Source organism: Canis lupus, chromosome 7 (genome assembly GCF_048164855.1).
Source record: "Canis lupus baileyi chromosome 7, mCanLup2.hap1, whole genome shotgun sequence".
NCBI classification, from domain to species: domain Eukaryota; kingdom Metazoa; phylum Chordata; class Mammalia; order Carnivora; family Canidae; genus Canis; species Canis lupus.
The window spans coordinates 56,906,039-56,929,049 of NC_132844.1; the positions used below are offsets into that span (position 1 = coordinate 56,906,039).

Sequence of the window (23,011 nt, forward strand, 5' to 3'; positions counted from 1 at the left end):
GTTCCACAAAATTACTCCCATAAACATAAACTTCCAAAATAAGACTAATCAAAATAAAATCAGAAATGTAAAAAACAGCCTAATAAATGTGTATTCATTCATCTAGTATGAACATGAAGTTAACATTTAACAGAGAATCATTAGAATCTATAGAAAAAATCTGAAAAACAAATACTTCAAAAATTATTTTAACACTTAGAAAAGCAGTACAGCAATTTATGTCAAAGGAAGGTAATCAATAAACTAAATTAGGTAAGTTACCTAAGTTAAAATTACCTAAATTAAAACTAGGTAAAACTTACTTGGCTATAGGAGGTGGTGGAGGGACTGGTTTTTCAGGTCGCTTTGGGTATATTGTCCCAGGAGATCTCAATAAATTATTGGCTTTGGTGGGTGGAGTAGGCTTCTTAGGTGGGACTTGTGGAGCTGCTGGTTTAGAAGGTTTCTGTTCCAGTACTGATTTTTCATCTGATTATTTAAAAATATTTAATAAATTATTAATCAAAATTATTTAGGTTTTTTCTATTTCTTACAGCTAACATCAGGCTGGAAACGTGAAGTAGAGACATTATTTGTGGATGTGTACACGGTTTTTAAGTTATAATTTAATAAGCTCAAATATCTAAAAACACTTGCTTTGATGGGAAGGAGGACCACTAACAAGGTTCTGAGCAACAATAATGCCCAGTTCTTATGTCTTCCCAGTATCCTTTGCTTTAAGGGGTGGTATACTACTCAAATATAAATCACATATGATTTTACTCTATGCAGAGGTCAATATTATCTACACTTAAACCCAGACTACTTTCAGAGACTAAATTATAATAAACTAGTGACATTTAATATACTTATTTAAATAATCATGACGACAAAGGAAATATCAAATGTTAAGAAAAAACAGGCTAGCCTAACTAATCACAGATAAGAAAATTACAGGCTTGTAATCCTCACAATTGTACTAGGAATGTATTAACACAATTTCATTTTTTCCAGTTTATTAACACTATGAATAATTCTGTGAATTAGATAAGAAAATATGCTGGAAATAAACACTGGGAACGATTTTAAGCCATGTTAATAAAAACAATTTTGTCACCCAAAAGGCATGGCACTATACAGAATGACATACTTAGTCCCTGGATCTTTCCAGTACTAAGAACAAGTATTAAAATTGATACATATGTGTGACTCTTAAATACAGAGAACAAACTTGGTGGTTGCTGGAGGAGAAGTGGGTGGGGTAATGGGTGAAATATATATTTTTTAATTGACATAGATGCACACATACTAGATATTCATGATACAACAGTCAGCAAAAATGTGTCTAACACATACATGTAAAAATAAGAAATTCTTAAGTGCAATACTGAATAACTTTCAAAATTTACTTGGTCTTTGTAAAGAATGTCTATCACAGGACCACAAATAATTTCATGAGATTTCATATCAATCAGAAACTGATTTAGGAATCTTGAACAAAAATTCCAAGCCATGGGTAAACCCCTCATTCAAAATTGTTAGATTTAATCTAACAATAATGAAAATACAAATTACCATTATTTTAGTTTTATCATTTATGTATAGCTTCCTTGGATCACTTGAAAATATAGCTTAGTCTATTAAAACCATGGTCATCATTTGGTACAAAAATCCACTTTCATATGGCCTTAAAGTAAACAATGCAGCATATAATTACATGATAATTATACCATCCAATTCTAACTATAAACCAACAGAGCCATCTGTATCAAGGATAACACTCAATCAAACGTAAAAGTCTAGAAAATGTTAAGAAAGATGTTTTTAGGGGATCCCTGGGTGGCTCAGCAGTTTAGCACCTGCCTTCAGCCTATAGCATAATCCTGAAGACCTGGGATCGAGTCCCACACCGGGCTCCCTGCATGGAGCCTGCTTCTCCCTCTGCCTGTGTCTCTGCCTTTTTCTCTCTGTGTCTCTCATGAATAAATAAATTAATCAAAAAAATTTAAAAAAAAGAAAGATGTTTTTATATAAAATACCAGGAAAAATAGTGAAGGTTAAATAGAAGTTCACTGATTAATTGAACATATTTAACAGATATGTAACAGCTTGAAACCAATTCAACTCTAGTTTATTCTAAAATAAAAGAACATATTTAAATATTCATGGAAATCAAAGGTGACAAATCTAAGATTCATCATTCCTGGTACAACCACGACTAAATCAACAATAATATGTTGATTTATTATATAATATATGATGGCAATGTATTTGGATACTAGGTTTTATTTACCTTTATTGAGATAAAATTTACCTAACATTTTAAAGTGAACAATTCAGAGCCATTGAGTACATTTACAATACCCTGCAAGCACTACTCTATCAAGTTCCAAAACTCTTTTATCACCCCAAAAGTCTGGTTCCCATTGTTCAGTTACTCCTCATTTCTGTGGTATATCTTTTTACTTTCTTTGTAATGTCTACCTTTGGTGCACACAAGTTTTAAATTTTAATGAATTACAACTTAATAATTTTTTTTACTTTGTTTTCTGAGCTTTTGGTGTCAAATCTAAGAATTCACTGCCAAACCCAAGGCCATGAAGATTTAGCCCTATGTTTTCTTCTAATAGTTTTAGTTTTATACCTCTTATATTTAGGTGAATGATCTATTTTCAGTAAAATTTTGCACATGGTATGAGGTTAGGGTTCAACTTCATTCTTTTTTATGTGGATATCCAATTGCACATAGGAGAATTTTAGGTTAGCTAGAAATTCATCAAAACCAAGAGGAAACTTAAAGAAAAAAAAAAGTATTTTAGTTTTCCAAATGCCCAAAGGAGGAAATATGTAAGATACAGATGTTATGATAGTTTTAGAGAAAATAATTAACACGTGTATGGAAAAATTTTTTTTACTGAAAGCAGCTAAAATATACGGCAGCTAACAAAATATAGCAAAATAACTGAAATATGCCCCATCTTATTTATTACAGAATATAAAAATACATTACTAATGCTGTATGTACTAAGTTCATCCATTTGTTAATGCAGATGAGGATTAGTTCCCCACTTCATGAATAAGAACAGGAAAACAATTCTCAAAAAATTAAAAATGGAAAAGACCAAATGATCTAATAATTCCACTACTAGGTATTTATCCAAAGAAAACAAAAACATTAATTAATGTTTAACAATAATTAATTCTAAAAGATATATGCAGGGAATCCCTGGATGGCTCAGCGGTTTAGTAACTGCCTTTGGCCCAGGGCGTGGTCCTGGAGTCCCAGGATCAAGTCCCACATCGGGCTCCTGCATGGAGCCTGCTTCTCTCTCTGCCTGTGTCTCTGCCTCTCTCTCTGTGTGTGTCTCTCATGAATAAATAAAATCTTAAAAAAAAAGATATATGCACACCTATGTTTATTACAGTATTATTTACAATAGCCAAAATATGGAACCAACAATCTCAGTGTCCATCAATAGGCAAATGGATATGGAAGATTGAGGGGTGTATATACACACACACAGACACACATACACACAGGAATATCATACAACTACAGAAATGGATACGATCGTGCCATTTGCGATAACATGCATGGACCAAGAGAGTATTATGCTAACTGAAATAAGTCAGACTGAGGAAGTCAAATACCATCCGATTTCACTCATAAGTGGAATTTAAAACAATAACAAACGAATAAATAAAAAGGAGAATCAAACCTATAAATACAGAGAACTGATGGTTGCAAAGAGGGGAGGGATGTAGGGCGTTGAGCAAAACAAAAGAAGGGGATAGGGAGATACAAGCCTTCCAGTTATAGAATGGGTAGAGTAAGTCACAGAAATAAAAAACACAGCATTAGGAAGACAGTCAATGATATGGTAATCGTGAATTATGGAAACAGATGGTAGTATGTATGTGGTGATCACAGCATAATGTATGAACTTGTTAAATCACTACACTGTACACTCGAAACTGATAGAACACTGTGAACTAAAATTATTTTTTAAAAAATAGAAAAACAAGATAATCATACTGGCCCCAAGGCATGAGTGGATTACAAGTGCCTAAGTTCAGACTGAAAAATCAAATCCATTCTTTATCAATGGTTACTCAGAGATGTGTTAAGAGAAAAACACAGTACTATCCAAAAAATAACAAATGACTTTTTTTTTTTTTTTTTGAGAGTGACCGCTTCTGCATGTGCAGTGTAAGGAATGGACAGAGGAAGAGAGAGAACTTAAGCAGGCTCCACATCCGGCACGAAGCCCAACACAGGGCCCAACCTCATGACTCTGGGATCATGTTCTGAGCAGAAATCAAGAGTCGGATGCTTAACCAACTCAGCCCACAAATGTATTCTTAGAGAGTCTACTTTAACATTTTTAGAAAATGTAAGGACAAAAAAAATTTACCCATAATTATCTTGCTGAAGCAGCTTAAATTGAGTATAACATACTTTCATACTTTGCTCTAAGTACAAAGCTCAAGAAATTATCATCACACAAACACACATGAATAACTACCACTCAGGCCAAGTACTGAACATTAGCTACTTTAAGTTCCCATCATGTCTCTTCCCAATTACTACACAACTGCTCCTACCCAAAAGTATCTTTTTTTTTTTATAAGATTTTATTTATTCATAGACCCAGAGAGAGAGGCAGAGACACAGGCAGAGGGAGAAGCAGGCTCCATGCAGGGAGCCCGACGTGGGACTCGATCCCGGGTCTCCAGGATCACACCCCAGGCTGCAGGCGGCCCCAAACCGCTGTGCCACCGGGGCTGCCCCAAAAGTATCTTCTAGCACTCAAGATCACTTACGCAGATTTAAAGTTTACATCAGTAAAATCATAAAATTCATGTTGCTATATAGTATCTTGGTATGTGAATATACCTAAATTTATTTACTCATTGAACTGTGAATGGACATTTGTGTTGTATCCAAATAAGAGCCAATATAAATCATGCTATGATAAACTTTTCCCATTTGAATCTTTGGTGCACACACAGAGCACATTTCTGCTGGATATATGGTGAGAAGTGCCAGGGCTGGGTAACAGAGTATGAATATATTCACCTTAAATTCTTCAGATTAGATACAACAATTTGCATTCTCACCAACAGTATGGGAGTTCTGTTCATCTGAATTTTCACAAACATTTGGTATTGTTAATTTTCTTTTCAAAATTTCACCCATTTTGGTGAGAATCTTACCTTTGCTTTAACTTATATTTCCTTGCTGAGTAATGAAATTGGGTAACTTCATACTCTGATGAGGTTTCTATTCAAGATGCCTAACTACATTATCAAGCTTTTTCTTACTAATCTGCAGAAATTCATTATATGTTTTAAATATAAGTACTTTGTCATTTATCCATGTTGTAAAAAATCATTTCCTACTGTGTGGCAGAACTTTTCATCTTCCACATGGTGTCTTTGTAAAAGACATTAGGAATTTTAACATAGTCCAAAAAATCAATCTTTTGTCTTACAGTTAATATCTTATATATCCTGTTAAACAAACAGTTTCCTACTCTGAAGACATGGAGATATTGGCTTATAGTATCTTGCAGAAAACCTGTGGCCATCATCTACATAGAACTTTTTTTGCATACTGTAAGATAGGTACAAGTTATAAGGTAGGCATAAGGTATTATAAGTCAGTGTAAGGTGTATGTTTTTTGTATTGAAGAATGTCCTTTAACACTTCTCTACAGTGCATCTTTGGTTATAAGGTAGGTACCTATCAAACTATTTCTGGATTCAAATTTATGCACATGTGAGGTAGAGATTAAGATTTAGTTCTTAGATGAAAATCAAAGCATTTACTTCATCTTTACTGCAAAGGCAACTTTATTTTATAAATCACATGGCCTTAATTAAATGTCCCTCTTACTGCTTCTTGCTATTCTGTCTACTTTGTCAGCTATCAATAGTTTAGGCCAGTTTTCTTTTGATTGCCATTTGCCTGGCATATTTTTATCCACCCTTTTAATTGAATCCTTCCTGAATTCTTATCAAGATATGTCTCTTGTTAGCAGACAACGGTTGGATTTTTTTTTTTTCAGTCTAACAATTTTTCTTTTAAATGGAATGTGTAGTCTATTTATATTTTCTGTAATTACTGAGTATTTGTTACTTTTTTCTTGCTCGGTTCATTTCATCTTTCTCCTTTCTCACCTTTTCATATTTTTGTTACTCCATATTCTCCTTACTATTACCTTATACATTATTCTATACATTTTTTTTGTAATTGCCTAGATTACAGCACATATCCTTTAAGTCACATAAATTTCTCTACTGCTCTAAAGCTTTTACTACCTTTACACCTTGCTGTCTTGTATTTTTATTTCTATAAACCCAGAAGATATTTTTAATGTTTCATATAGTCAATATTTAGATTTACCTATCTATCTAAGCTCTTCTGTTGCTCTTGCTTTCTGTATCTCCAAGTTGACATTTGGGATCATTTCTATTCTGCCTGAATAACACCACTCTTTAAAACTGCCTAGAGTCCTAGCATACAAGTGATAAATTCTCTCAGATTTGACTGGCCTAACATTTTCTTTATTTCATCTTTTTTTTTCCCGAAGATATTTTCACTGGCATTATATTTCTAGGTCAGCAGTTATTTCCTTCAACACTTTGGTAACATCATTCCATTGTATTCTGGCTTCAATTTTTTTTTCCACTGAGAAGCAACTGTTAATGTGTCTTATTCTCTGGCTGCTTTCAGTATTATCTTATTTTTCATTTATAGTAGCATGACTATAATGAGTGTATGGAGTAGTTTTGTTTGCATATATCCATATGGGTTGGGCTCTATATTATTTCTTGAATCTATGGCTTTTTGCTTTCCATCAGTTTTGGAAGACTAGAAACCATTTTTTCTTCAATTAAGGTTTCTGGTCCCTATTCTGGTCCTCCCAATCTGGATCTTTAATTACATGTACATTAAACCTTTCCACTGTATCCAATGTCTCTTAAGATCTTTTTTTTTTTTCCATTTTAAGATTTAGAAATTTTCTTTTGAAAATGCACATATATTAACATATACCTACACATATAGATCATATATGTTGACCTTGAACAACATGTTTGAACTGTGCAGGCCTATCTATAAGCAGATTTTTTAAATACAGTACTGTAAATTAAATGTATTATTTCCTCTTCCTTAACATTCTCATTTTCTTAATATTTTTTCTCTAGCTTACTTTAAGAATACAGTATATAATACATATAACATGCAAAATATGTGTTAGTCAACTATTTATGTTATCAGTAAGACTTCTGGTGAACAGCAGGCTATTAGTTAAGTTTTTGGTGAGTTGAAAGTTATGTTGGAGGGGCACCTGGATGGCTCAGTAGTTAAGCATCAGATTCTTGATTTCAGCTCAGACCATGATCTCAGGGTTTGAGGGATCAAGTCCCAGGGCTCCACACTCAACACAGAGTCAAGTCTGTCCCTCTCTTTCTGTTCCTCTCTTGACTCGCATGCATTCTCTCAAATAAATTAAAAATATTTTTAAGGGATCCCTGGGTGGTGCAGCGGTTTGGCGCCTGCCTTTGGCCCAGGGCGCGATCCTGGAGACCCAGGATCGAATCCCACGTCGGGCTCCCGGTGCATGGAGCCTGCTTCTCCCTCTGCCTGTGTCTCTGCCTCTCTCTCTCTCTGTGACTATCATAAATAAATAAATAAAAATTAAAAAAAAATGTTTAAAAAAATATATTTTTAAAATTTTATATGGGATTATCTGACTATGAGATGGCTCAGCATCCCAATCTCTGCATTGTTCAAGGTCAACTGTATATTTTATACTTGTACAAATTCGTTTACACTTATATTCACATTATATTTACATTTATATGGTTCCTAGTTATAACAATTATCAATTAAATCTTTTATTATTTTGAATGTATATTAAGCATATAGATACTTTATAGCTTGTGTCTGGTATTTCCCGCATCTGGTATTTCCTGCATCTAAAACATCTGTGGACCAGGTTCTATTTTCTGTTATTGGTTTCTAGTCATGCATCATATCTCCAAGTACATCTGGTCATTTCTCTATGAGTACAAGACATCAGACATTTATGTGAAAACATACAAAGATAATGATGTCCTCTTCTCCAGGCAATAAAGGTTTACTTTGCTTCAAGTAGCCAAGCTAAAGTGCAGTAAAATCCTAGATCACCTTCTTCCAATCAGATTGAGGCAATTAGCAATTGGGCTTTAGTGCTTCTGAGAACTAGTCCTACTTCTACTAGTATACTTCCTATTAAAGGAATTCTTTTTTGGACCCAACTCAAAGACCAGGAGTTCACTAAGGTATCTCCTTTTTTCTGAGCCCTGAATTCTAATTTTTGTCTCCTTGAAACCCAAAATATTTTGAAGGTTCTTTTCATAGTCTCAGCTACCAATTTCAGAATTGGCAAATGCCTTAAAAGGAAACACAGGCCTAAATGCCAGACTTATTTTACTGGGCTCCCCTCCCGTTATAGATCATGACTCTGTAATTTCTCATACTCTTCACAGCTCTCCTATATCTAGTAATATATGTATATATTTCGCACTACCCTTCCAGATGTTCTCACTCAGATCATTATCTGCCTGCCTGCATGGTCACTCGTCAACCTTCTTCAAGAGTTTCAGTTCTAATGACTTCATAAATGTACATATTCTATGATTCCATGCTAAACTCTCTCCCTATTCTCATTTAAGCAACTTTCTGGAACAATCTTACCATATCCATATATTTAACAGCTAAGTTCCAAGATAGCACAACTCATAAATAAATGCTTAATACAAACTCTCAACAAAGATTCACATCCCATATTTCCTATATTCATATCAAATTCTATGTCAAAAGATGAACTCATATGTATTTTCCATCAGAAACTGTATTTTATAATTCATACCTCATTTCCCCATCCTCACAATTGTTGGGATTTAATTAGTTAACAAGATATACTAATATAAAACCTAAACCACCTTCCTTATGGTAGAGGCTCAATATGTGTCAACATCTTTAGCAGATAACGTAGTTGACTCACTCACACCTAACCTACCTTCACATCATTACAGCAAGGTATTAAGTGCACAATATTCTTTTTATAAGACTTATTGGTCTGGAATTGAACATGTACTCACAATTGGTACAAGACACTGAAAAGGACTTACAATTCCATGGTTATGGAAAGGTTTTCCTCTCTTTCCTATCAAACGGACAAGATTAGATAGCAAGTTGCCCTGACTGTCAAGGTCAGCATTCTTATGACCACAAGGGAAACCAATCTGAAGCAAAGTAGACACTAAGGATGGCAAATAGAGATATAATCCAGGTCCATAATGAAATTATTCAATGGGGGCGGTCATATGACTCCTATCTCTAGATTTCCAATTATATGAGACTGTTTTCCTGCTGTTTCAGTTTGAGTCAGGATTTTCTATTCTTTACTCTTTAAACATTCCAATTTCCTTTTTATTCATACCACCACCAAATCTATTCAAATAGCAATAAAATAGTTTCAGAAAAACATACCTGAATATGTCACACCAGTTTTTAAAAGTCTTCCAATTACACAGTAATTATTGTATTGTATATCCCTTATGCATTATATACTTACTTTGCAAGAAACTAGAGAATCAAAGTCAAATAAAATTCACACACATACACACAACACAGACCCTGTACCTTTGACCCCATCGGGTTTAGTCAAATGTGGGAAAAAGAAAATATAGACAAAATATCTAAATTAATATGTGACAACATTGAGAAATATCTACTTTTAGAGTAATAAAGAAAAGACTAATATCAAGGAGGTGAAATCAAGCTGGACATTTTAAGCTAGAATCTGAAAAATGAGAAGGAATCACATGTAAAAAGATTCTGAGGGGAGAGCAAGACAAAGATAGGATTCCAAGAAAAGGGTACTATACCATGTAACTGGGAGGAAAAAAAAACCCTCATATTCTATGGACATTATACACCGGGGGGTCCAACTACATGCAGTCAACTTAAGTAAAAACAAGTACGGAATATATTAGAAAAACTCAACAGGGGGCCAAGATCCCTCAAAACCTGATAGGCTAAGCTAAGGAAATGTGGTCAGGAAACTCTTCTTTTAAGACTATACTAAATAAGCTAGAATTTTTTCCCAAATGCAACAAGAAGTATTCAAACATAGTAATAAGTTCATATCCCATGCATCATATATTATTGACACATTTGTATGAAACACATACATACATGCTTTATTTCCACAATATAAATTCTAAACCCTTATCATCACTACTTTCTTTTTGGAGCAGAGTAAGATATAAACAAATTGTTAAATATAACTCCTTGCAATAGCACTGAAAGGTATTTTATGAATCACACAAGTGATTCTTAATTTTGTCTTCAAATTAGAATCCCATGGAGAGCTTTAAAAAAACTACTACGTAAGTTCTACCCTATAACACTTCTCGAAGAGGATCCTTGGCACAGCATATTTTTAAAAAAGACCCAGGTAATTCTAACATACCACCAAGACCGAAAACAACTATACCAAGCTACCCTTCTAGCTTAGTTTTTCACAATTCCTGGTTACCTATAGCCATTTCCTGAATATGAAATGCTTTCTCTCATTCTTTTCATATTCTATTTCTGTGGCCTGGAATCACCTTCTTTTTTCCAGTCAACTCATTATGCTCATTTTTAAGTCTCTGAATAGTTACAATCTCATTATCGTGCATTTTAACTACTCAACTAGCAATTATCAGAGTATCACTTGAAACAGAAAAAAAATTAATCTCCTAGTGATTGGCAGAAGCCAGCTACCTCACATATACATACTCTTTTTATATGTTTAACAGTTGATTAAAAATCCGTTTCATGTGTGGGTTAAGTATAACAAGTAAAGAATACTTGCTACTTGACCTCTTAAGAGAGGTCAAGATTATTTTTAGGTTCAAACTGGAATGATTCTTTGTAGAGCATTAGAGATAAATATTGTTTTCTTTTTGGTAAGCATACTAAATATATAATACAATAGAGTCCTGCCACAGGTATCAACTCAAGAGTCTATGTACTACAGATGGTATTATAGATAAAAAGGCATTTGAGTTCAGTACCTCCAGTAATAACTGTGTTAAATGAGTCTTAAACACACAGATCTTGATTTTAACTTCATACTCAACTGTACTATACCAAAATTCTAGAGCACGTAATAATTTAAGTGTATTTTGAATACTGATTCCCAAATCACTCTATAATATGAAAAATACAGAACATCCATAACTAGCATATCAGTTGGAAAATCTATACCTTTTGATTACATTTCAATTGCATTGTATTTTTACTCTGCATTCCTTTTACTGGCTCATAGGAAGAAGAGAACCCTCCTGAGCAAAGATGTAAAGACACCTCAAAACTTCCATTTCAGGTAATATGTTGAATTATGTACCAAAACCTACTTTGCCAGCTTAGACTTCAATGTAAGGCAAAAATCTCTCTCAAAAATGTGGGAAAAAAAAACAGTAATTGAGCAAATGAATTAATGATGCTATTGGACCTCTGTGTGGGAACCAGCAGCAATCGTACAACCTTCTGCAAAAGACAAAATCTTACAGTCAGTAAAGTATGACCTTATTAAGAAGACAGGGTAAGATTCACAATTCAATTTACTGGGGTTGAAAGTCCCAAAAATCAACCAACTAGATCCTTAAAATCTGTAGTTCCATGTATTAGCAGTGAATTCCTAGCATGTAACTATGTTTTCCTAGCAACAATAACTTGTCCCCTTTAATGCCAAATACAGAGACAAGAAAACCTCAAAAGGAACAACTAACAGCACAACTCTCCCTTCCCATTCTGTTAATTAGGAAACAATTACCATTATTAATATGTTGGTTTTTAGTTCCTGTCTGGAAGTGTGTACCATCTGGTTATGTTCTGCTTATGAATCAACTGAAAAATAAGATAAATTCTGTCTTTTACACCTGCAGATATAGGAACTCTGGAAAAAAACAATGTTCCCCAAGCAAGTGAATACAGATTCACTGCCTCTACCAGTAAAAGTGTTAAGCCAGGTTGGGCTTTAGCAGCTCATTACACCCTTCCTACGGATATGATTGGGACCATGAGAGAGAACATCTACATAAAGATACCCACTTAAATGATTTATAAGCCTAATAGAACTTTCATTACATTCTCTCCTACACATTCATATGCTTTTCTATATGGCATTCCAAAACATCAGCTGCTCCCTTCCTTTCGTACATATTTCATACCAAGAAAACAACAAGTCACTGAGAAAGAAGTGGGTTACTGAAAAGTATGTCCAAGACTTTTTCCAAAAAGCAGGTGAAAAGCTTGTGCTCCCAAGTGTTGATATTATTCTTCTAATGAAGTACAAAACGGCCAGCATTCAGGTACCTCTGAGAAAATAGGGGGCAGGAAATTGCTAAGCAGGTTTGAGAAAATCTACATGATGGCCTGAGGCAGGGAGTAAACAGTCAAGATTTAAACTCCATTCTTAAGATTTGAAACGTATCCCATGAGACAAGGGGGAATCACTTAAAAGTCAACGATAGTTGGGTAATCAGGTTCAAGTTTTCTAGTAGCTCCTCTTTTCCCACCTCCCTAACACAGCAGAGCTTTTCAAAGTATATCTTCTGTAGAATTAAGATTTTAACAGAGATAAAAGTCATGAACATGCATACTGGTGGAATACACTGTATTTCCTCTCAGAAGGCTTAAGGCTCCTAAAATTGGCCCTTGCCATAGTTTGAACAAGTTCCCTCTGTTAATGGTAGAACAAGGGTAGAACTTTATGTTTAATTTTATTTAAAAAGAAAGACTTTATACCAATATTTAACACTCAGATTGCTACTAGTTCTCTCTCCCAATGCACATGTCCAAAGCTTACTTAGGCAAAGCACTAATGTTGCTTCTATTCTTTGAACCAGATTTAGGCATGCCAGATTAATGAGAACATTTTGAAAATATTAAGAATTGTTTCCCTCATTTTATATTTATCCTATATCACTGATTAAAAAATTCTTATATCTGCACACATTGAAACCAACACTTATTATAAAAGCTTTAAATCTTTCCAATGAAGAGTTTTGATGTTATTGACAAGATTTAACATTTTTTTTTTTAAAATGTCTTTTATATTTACTTATACATTTACCATTTCTGGTATTCTTTAATACTTTCTATTTATCTAAATGCCCATATAACATTATTTTCCCTTCTGCCCAAAAGTACTTCTAACATTTTCTGTATAGTATATACAGATCTGCTGGCAATGAGTATTTTGCCTGCATTTCCTGAAAGGTATTTTTGCTAGTAGAGAATTATTTTCTTTTAGACTTTATGCTTTTCTTTTTATCATAGCTTTTCATTGAACTCATTTTGATGTTCCATTAGATGGAAACATCTTTTATGTTTCTTCTGCTTTGAGTTCAATGAGCTTCTTGGATTTGTGGGCTTACAGTTTCCAACAAGTCTGAAGATTTTTCAACTATTATTTCCTCAAATATTTTTTTCTGCCTCATTCTCTCTCCATTGATTCAGGGACTCCAATTACACATATATAAAACTACTCAACAAGGCTTGTAGGTGGCTCAATTGATTAAGTGCCTGACTCTTGACCTACCTCAGTTCAGGTCTTGATCTCAGGGTCATGAGGTCAAGCCCTGAGGCTCCATGCTGAGTGTGGAGCCTACTTAGAAAAAGAAAAAAGAAAAAAAAATGACTTGATATTGTCACAAGTTACTAAGTTCTATTCATTTTTTTTCCTAGTATTTTTTAAAGTAGATTCCACACCCATCACAGGGCTTGAACTCATGACTCTGAGATCAAGAGTTGCATGTTCTACTGACTAAACCAGCCAGTTGCCCCTCTAGTATGTTTCAGATAGTTTCTATTGCTGTGTCTTCCAGTTCACTAATGTTTCATTCTACAGTCTCCAATAAGCTGGTAATTCCATGTAATATTTTTCATTTCCAATACTGTATTAACTCATCTGCATAAGTTCTATTTGGGTCTTTTTATATTTTCCATTTCTCTCACCATCATGCTTGTGTTTTCTTCTACTGTCTTCAATACATCAAATATAATTATAATAGCTGTTTTAATGTCTTTACTGCTATTTCCATCATCTCTTGTCATTTCTGGGCTGTTTAAATTGACTAATTCTTCTTCTAATTACAGGCTGCTATTATCCTGACTTTTCTCCATGTCTGGTAATTTTTTTAATCAGATAATGAACTGTGTATTTTACATGCTTGGCTGCTAGATTTTGTCATACTCTTTCAAACTGTACTGAGTTCTGTTCTGGGATTAGTTCAATCTGCTTCCAAAGTACCTGCAAAGAAGCCTTTAGCCTAAGGTAATATAATATTTTATAGGTTCTACCTATGCCTTATGAAGTCTTTCCGCTGTGGCTTGTGGGAACATGAACTATTCTTGAGTTCCAGAAGTTGCTTCACCAAATGCTTTCCAGCAGTTATTTCTCTAGCTATGGAAGTTTCCTTTCTTACATGTGTAACTGACAGCACTCAGCCAAAGCCTCATGGTAAACCCTACAGACCTCAGAGTGCTCTCTGCACAATTCCCTCCATTCTGGCACAGCCACCTTGGACTCCCCAAACTCCTATCTCCTGTTTCCTCAATTCTGCATGAAAACTGGGCTCTGTTGGACTTCCTCCTTTCTGCTGACAGTAAACTGCTTCTAGACAATAAGCTAGGGTAATTTTAGGGCTTGCCTTACTGGTTCAGTGAGAAGCTCCTTCAATGAGAACAGTCCTATGCTGTTATCCAATATCTGAAACCACTATTTCATGTATTTTGTTCAGTTTTCTAGTTGTATTAACTCAGGAAGGCAAATTCAGTCCTTATTACCTCAGCCAGAATTTTGAGCAGATAAATGAAATAAAAATGCATCATCACCCTTTATCTTGTTTATAAGATCACCTGACTGATTTCAGGGAATATGGGAAGTTACTACTAAATTTTCACAAAACTCCTACCTTCTTGATGGAAGAGACTATAAAGGAGTATCATAATGTACGTATTAAAGCCACTGTAAGACTTCCTACATTTGGTTCCACATATCTTTATAGAATGTCTTTCAAGTACAAAAGATACAAATAAACTGATCCAAGATTTGGACCTAACAATAACCATATTACATCTGAGGTTAAGAAATATTTTGAAGCACAAATGGTTTTTGTAAAACAAAAAGTTCTCAAATGTACAGAAAAAAGAATATAACCTATGCTGGGCACAGATATTGAGAGAGAGAGAAAGTTATGAACATACATGACATAGGGAAAAGAGTATGATTACTCTATTTAGTAAATGGAAGAAAAAGATGATACAAAGTTGTAATTTGGGGTTCAGTTCCCAAAAACACCAAAAGCTGGTCAGGATAAGGAACACAGGAGTTCTCATTCACTGTTGATGAGAATGCAAAATGGCACAATGTGGAATACAATTTGAAAGTTTCTTACACAATATCCTCTTAATCCCAGCAATCAGACTCCTTGGTTAATTACCCAGGTGAACTAAATATATATGTACACCAAATACCTGGGCAAGGATGTTTATTTCTAGTAAGTAGCTTTATTCGTACCTAACAAAGTTTGGAAACAACCAGGATGTCCTTCAAAAGGTGAATCTGGATAAACTGCACTATAGTCAATGGACTATTACTCAGCACTAAAGAGAAATCAGCTATTAAGTCATGAAGACATGGAGCAAGTTTAAATACATACTACAAAGCGCATAAGCTATATACTGCATGATTCCAACCATACGACATTCTGAGAAAGGCAACACTAGGGAGATAATAAAAGATCAATGGTTGCCAGGGGCTGAGGGAAGGGAAGAATGAAATGACAGTGCAAAGAAAATTCTTAACAGCAGTAAGACATATTTTGTAAGATATTACATTACACATTGGTCAAATTATTGATTGGTCCAAACTCATAAAATATACAATACCAGAAATGAACCCTAATATAAACTATGGACTCCGGGTGATGATATGTCAGTGGAGGTCCGTTCTGGTTCAGGATGTTGATAGTGGGGGACACAGTACATGTGTGGGGCAAGTAATATACAGCAACTGTCTATACTTTCTGCTCGATTTTGTTGTCAATCTAAAACTGTTCTAAAAAAATAGTTTATTAAAAAAAATGAACCTGGCAACAATATGAAATATAAGGCAGACAAGGGACTAAAGTGAGAGAAATCAGTTAAGAGAATAAGGGAACACTGTAGACCACACGCAAGGATAGGCAGAAACAATACTGGCAGCAGAAACAGAAGCACTCTAGGACCATGTTCAAGTTATTGTTTATACAGCTGACCCTTGAAAAACACAGGGAGTTAGGGGCACCAATCTCCCACACAGTTGAAAATTTGAATATAACTTCTGACTCCCCAAAAACTTAACTGAAAGCCTACTGTTAGCTAGAAGGCCTTACCAATAACATAGTGAATTAACACATGTATTGTATATTATGTGTATTATATCCTCTAATACAGTAAGCTAAAGAAAAGGTTATTTTTTAAATAAAAGGTCAATAATAAAATCATAAGAAAAATACATTTACAGTGCTGTATCATACTTAGGGGGAAAAATTCATGTACAAGTGGACCTCTGCAGTTCAAATCCATGCTGCTCAAGGATCAACTCTATATATAACCTAATATACTAGATAGAACTCACTTCAGATCCTTCTGCATGAAGAGAAGTACTTATTTTCTCCAAGTTAATAACAAAACAAAATGATGTTTTTAACAAAATACATGTGTACCTTGGAATAACTTTCCAAGTTTATATGACAAATACAGGCAGTGAAAATTAGATAACACCTAACAAATGATGTCCATGTTTTTGAGGTTAGAACTCACCCCCCAAAAAATTTTAATTTAATTCGGACTCCAAAAAAATTAAGTATAAGTATTTAATACTTAGTTTTCTTCTACATTACTTGAAACAGCTATAATGAAACACTACATTCCTGCTGAAGTAATGACAGAACTTTTTAATGAATGTAAATCAATAACAGTTTGAGAAAAATCTCAATTTCCTATCAATCTTGACAAACTAATTCCTCCCAGAAAACTCCAAATGTTGCTTAATACCAAATGGCTGTTAAAAATCATTCAGTGTGTGGGATCCCTGGGTGGCGCAGCGGTTTAGCGCCTGCCTTTGGCCCAGGGCGCAATCCTGGAGACCCGGGATCGAATCCCACATCGGGCTCTCGGTGCATGGAGCCTGCTTCTCCCTCTGCCTATGTCTCTGCCTCTCTCTCTCTCTCTCTCTCTGTGACTATCATAAATAAATAAAAATAAAAATAAATGTTAAAAAAAAAAAAATCATTCAGTGTGGAGAAAGTTCATTGTTTACAATGACAACAAAAGAAAGAATTATTTTTCTGAAAGTGGAAGAATTAGTCTCACCTTTTTCTTCTGGCTTTATAGGAAAATACTTCTTCTCTGTAGCTATTAGCTCAGGTTTTGGAGCTAGGGAAAAAAACAAAGTTAGTATTTAAAAATAATAGTCTCAAAGCACAAAGATAATTCTATTAAAACAGTAAAGGTTAGTTTATTTATTTATTTTTTTAAAGATTTTATTTATTTATTCACGAGAGACACAGAGAGAGAGAGGCAGAGACACAGGCAGAGAGGGAGAAGCAGGCTCCATGCAGGGAGCCCGATGTGGGATTTGATCCCAGGTCTCCAGGATCACACCATAGACCAAAGGCAAGCGCTAAACCGCTGAGCCACCTGGGCTGCCCCCAGTAAAGGTTAGTTTAAAGATAACATCAGAGTGGGCAGCCCAGGTGGCTCAGCAGTTTAGCGCCACCTTCAGTCCAGGGCCTGATCCTGGGATCAAGTTCCACATGAGGCTCCCTGCATGGAACCTGCTTCTCCCTCTGCCTGTGTCTCTACCTCTTTCTCTTTCTCTCTCTCTCTCTCTCTCTCTCTCTCTGTGTCTCTCATGAATAAATAAATAAAATATTTAAAAAATAAAAATAAATAAAAATTAAAAAAAATCAGAGGAAAAGATGGCTTAACAGAGGAACAATGTACCAAAATCAGTAGGCTAAATATCTAATCCTACACCTACCACGCTATTACTTTGTAGTCTCAGTTCCTTCTCTGTCAAATGAAGGTGTTCATATCCTCCACAACACCACTCTCCAGTAGAACTTTCCACAGTGATGGAAATACTCTATTTTGGTGCTAATATTGAGTATGAAGACTTGAAATGTTACTACTATGATGGTGGAATTCAATTTTTTATTTTATTTAACTTTAGTTAAATTTTAAAAGCCCCCAAATGACTAGTTACTAAAAAGCCTTCAATGCCTACTTCTATAAAAATGACTTTTAACTTATGCTTTATTCGTTCTGGGATTAGGTCAGCGAATACAAAGCTGAAAGCCTGGGAGCAGGGAAGGATTTGTATTATTTTAAAACAAATCTTTCAAGAAAAATAATTGTATTTCATTTGTAAAAATCAGAAATTAGGGGCTAAAATTTACAGAAAGAGACAAAGATCCAGATTATAAAACTAATTCTGGAAAACTCTTCTAAGAATACCATAAAAAAAATACCATAATATTTGCAACTGCTTAAAAAAAATAAAAACTCTTCTAGTTTGCTTATAACCCTTAGCACACTCTCTGAAAAATACAAATTAGTATTTAAATGAGACATTAATATATGGGTTTCTTTATATATATATATATACACATATATATATACACACACACATATATATATACACACATATATATATACATTTTTTTTTTTTTTAGATTTTATTTATTTACTCATAAGAGACACACACAGAAAGAGAGGCAGAGACATAGGCAGAGAGAGAAGCAGGCTCCAAGCAGGGAGCCCGATGTGGGACTCTATCCCAGGACTCCAGGATCATGCCCTTGATCCGAAGGGAGGTGCTCACCACTGAGCCACCCAGGCGTCCCTAATATATGGATTTAATGTAAAAAGGCAGAATAATTAATTGGCTAGGTGAGTATATTAAGTATTCTATCTAAATACATTTAAACTTTGTCGATTTTCTTAATTAGAAATGACAAGTTTTAACTAAAGCATCCAAATTATTTTTAAGATCCTTTTATAGTTTATACTTTAAAAATACTAACATTAATACATATGAACACATCGTTTTCATTTATTTCTGAAATTTTTTTTAAAAAACATTTTATTTATTTATTCATGAGAGACACAGCAAGAGAGACAGAGGAAGAAGCAGGCTCCCTGCAGGGAGCCCGACGTGGGACTGGATCCTGGGTCTCCAGGATCACAATCTGGGCCCAAGGTGGCGCTAAACCACTGAGCCACCCAGGCTGCCCCATTTATTTCTGAAATTGATACATATTAACCATATATGATTTTTGCTAATATTAATGAGTAGTTTATACTTAAAACAAATTTCACCATTTTATAACTTAAAAATATGAAAAACAGCAAACTGAATAATGTGTTTCTTACATACCTGGACCTTTAGCAGGAGGTGGTGGTTTCTTTGGTTTCTATTAAAATAACAATGGTGAAGATACATTGAACACTTACATGTTACATATTTATACTTAACATAAATTCTGATCATTAACAATCTAAATTGTAGGAATAGTTGTCCTCATCTCATCCCTACCAAAAATTATAAAACAGTAAAGTCTTAACAACCAAAAGGCACTGACAAAAAAATATTCTATTAGAACAAATACCTTCTTGATCAAAATTCAAATATGTCAAAGCTCATTCGAGTGAGTTTGATAAACCCCAAAATATCTTAATGATGATCAAAAATATTCACTACTGCCTCCCTTACTTTAAGATTCCTAGGCACAATTTTACCTCTCTTTAACAACTGAGTACTGGAGGCAAGGAGAGGTGGCAGGAAAAGGAAGAGAGCAAGACCGAATTAAAGAAAAAAAAGAGTACCTAATAAATATATCCAGCTTATAAACTCAATTCTTTGGAACTCTCAAAGAGAAGATTTAAAGAAAAGGTCTGCGGTACACGTGCATCAGGATATCAGGGTCGTGAAACTGAGCCCCACCTAGGGCTCCATACTCAGAGTGGAGTCTGCTTATCCCTCTCCCTCCCCCATTTGCATGGGCACACAAATAAATAAAACCTTTAAAAAAATGAAAAGGTCTGTTTTTCCTCAATTCATTCAAATTTCTTGGGTTTTAAGCATTTTTATTTATTTATTTTTTTTTTAAAGAAAGAGTAGGGTTGAAGTAGGGTAGAGGGAGAGAGAGAATCTTAGACTCCACAGCTAACATGGAGCCCCACACAGGGCTGGATCTTACAATCCTGAGATCATCACCTGAGCTGAAACCAAAAGTCAGACACTTAACTGACTAAACCACTCAGGCATCCCAGCATTCATTCATTTTTAAAACTTAATTTAATGACTTAAGAAACTTGAGACATTTCTAAGCATGTGAATGTGCAAATTAAAAATAACTGATAGTCAATGCTTTATAAAGACTGAATAAAATCCCCCCAAATAATTTGTTCATTGTGTACAAAAATAAAGCACTCTGAAGGCTGAATAAATACTAAATGAAATCTAGCTAAAGAAAGGCCTCAGACAGCATTAACCCATAGAGTAACCTCTAATAATTTACTTACGCAAAGGTTAGAAATTTCTACATTGGCTTAAACAAAATATGGTAGACTGTCTTGCTCTGGGTGTCTGCTCTCTGATTCAATTACAAAAGTAGCAAAGAGGATGCAGTCCAAGATGAAGGCATAGGAAGACTGAACTGAACTCCTCCCATGGACACAATAAATCTACACCTACATATAGAGCCTTTCCTCATGAAAAAGTGAGGGTGGACTGAATAGCTTCTGGACAACAAACAACAGAGGGACCACACAGAGAACAGTAGCAGACAAGGTAACAACACAAACCACGTCCCAAATGCAAGAATCTGCAGTAGGGAGGGATATCACTGAGGGTCTGAAGCAGACTCACCTGCCCTGGGGCACAGAAACAAAACAGTAATTTAAACGGCTACTAGACTATAAGTGGAGAAAATCCATTTACTAACTCTAGAGAGTCTGCCAAATGAAGGAACTGTTCGAACTCTTACCAAGGTCAAAGATGCCTGCAAGTTCCCCATACCCACACTTGACAGTACTAATGAGAAGAATCTAGGCACCCTTAGCTGGCTTGCTAAGACTGCCCAGCAAGTCTGGGGCCCTAAGCCCAAAACAATTTCAGATGCCCACAAAGGTGGTCCCCCAGCTCTAGCCATCACGGTAAGGTAGCCTTGGAAGCTCTAGCTCAGGCCTGCAGGGAGCAGTTCAAGTTCTCCCACCAGCATTGCCCTGGCACAGAGTATACTGGAATCCCTCTAATGCCTACAGCTGCTCAAGTCATCCACCAAGGAGCCCAGGCTAACTCTAGCCCCAGCCATCCTGCCAAAGTGCCCTGGTATAGCAAGCCCCAAAGCACCCCCAACCCATGTTTACTCCAGATCGAGCTGCCCAGCCAAATCCTCCTGATACACACAGTCAACAAAGGGGACATTCCTACATAAGGCCATTCTTTCAAGACCAAGAGGTAGCTATTCCACCAAATATATAAATACAAACACAAAGACAAACAATATAAGGAGACAGATGTTCAAAACAAGAGAACAAGATAAAACCTCAGAAAAAAAAACCTAAGACAGATAAGTAGTTTACTTGATAAACAGTTCAAAGTAATGGTCATGAAGATGCTCACCGAACTAGGGAGAATGAAGGAATACAGAAAACAAAACAAAACAAAAACAAAAACAAAAAAAAACAAAAAACAAACTTATACAGGTAGGATATATAAGAAAGTATCAAAAAGGGGTGCCTGGATGACTCAGTCAGTTAAGCATACAAGTTTTGAGCGAAGCTCAGGGCACGATCTCAGGGTCATGAGATCAAGCCTTCTGTCAGGCTCTGCATTGGGCAGTAAGCCTGCTTTAGATTCTTTCCCTCTGTCCCTCCTACACCCCTGCTCCATGTGAAGGAAGGAAGGTCCGTCACAGAGCTGAAAATTTCAATAACTGGTATCAGAGGGCATCAACAAGAGATTAGAGGATAAAGAAGAATGGATCACTCCAATGCAGAAAGAATACTGAAAATCACCCAATCAGAATAGCAAAAGAATAAAGAATTTTAAAAAATGACATAGGTTAAGAGACCTCAGAAATAACATTAAGTGTACTAACATTCAAATTATAGGGATTTCATATGGAGAAAAAAAGAAACAAAATCTGTATGAAGAAATAATGGCTACAAATGTTCTTAATCTAGTAAATGAAAGACATCCATGTCCAGGAAGAAAAGAGAATTCCAAACAAGATGAAACCAAAGAGAGTCACACAAATATATATCATAATTAAAATGGTAAAACTTAAAGATAAAATCTTAAAGGTAGCAAAAGAGAAACAGTCACATATAAGTGAAACTCCATAAGATATCAGCTAATTTTTCAGCAGAAACTTCTGTTTCAAGAAGAGAGTGACAGGATATATTTAAAGACCTGAAAGACAAAGCCCACAATCAAGAATACTTTACAAGGCAAAATTATTCACAACTGAAGAAAAGAGAGAGTTTCCCAGACAAGCAAAAACTAAAGATGTTCATCACTACTAAAAATCTTACAAGAAATCTTAAAGAGTCTTCCTTAAGCAGAAAAAAAAAGACCATAACTACAAATAAAACAAATATATGAAAGAAAAAATCTCACTGATGAAAGTAAATATATAGTAAAGGCAGTAAATCAGTCACTTAAGCAGTATAAAAATTAAAAAACAAAAACAGTAAAATTAACTATAACTATAGTAAGTACTTAAGGGACACACAAAATAAAAAGATGTAAAGTGAAACATCAAAACGTTAAAACATGGATCAGGTGGAGGGTAAAAGGTTATTTCTATAAATACATTTAACCTAAAGCAAATATTGGATTAAAATAGACTGATATATATAATATAT

The 23,011-nt window shown here is 34.9% G+C and overlaps 1 protein-coding gene across 3 annotated transcripts in view; it reads right to left on the reverse strand.

The window, feature by feature from the left end:
- CD2AP (CD2 associated protein) overlaps positions 1-23,011 on the reverse strand; it is a 145,284-nt gene that overhangs the window by 23,726 nt on the left and 98,547 nt on the right. For all 3 annotated transcript variants that reach the window (XM_072832738.1, XM_072832737.1, XM_072832739.1), the window contains 3 exons: positions 19,515-19,551; positions 17,447-17,509; positions 303-468 (listed from right to left, as the gene is read on the reverse strand). In XM_072832738.1, the coding sequence (XP_072688839.1) occupies positions 303-468; positions 17,447-17,509; positions 19,515-19,551 (266 nt within the window). The remainder of the gene's footprint in view (positions 1-302; positions 469-17,446; positions 17,510-19,514; positions 19,552-23,011) is intronic.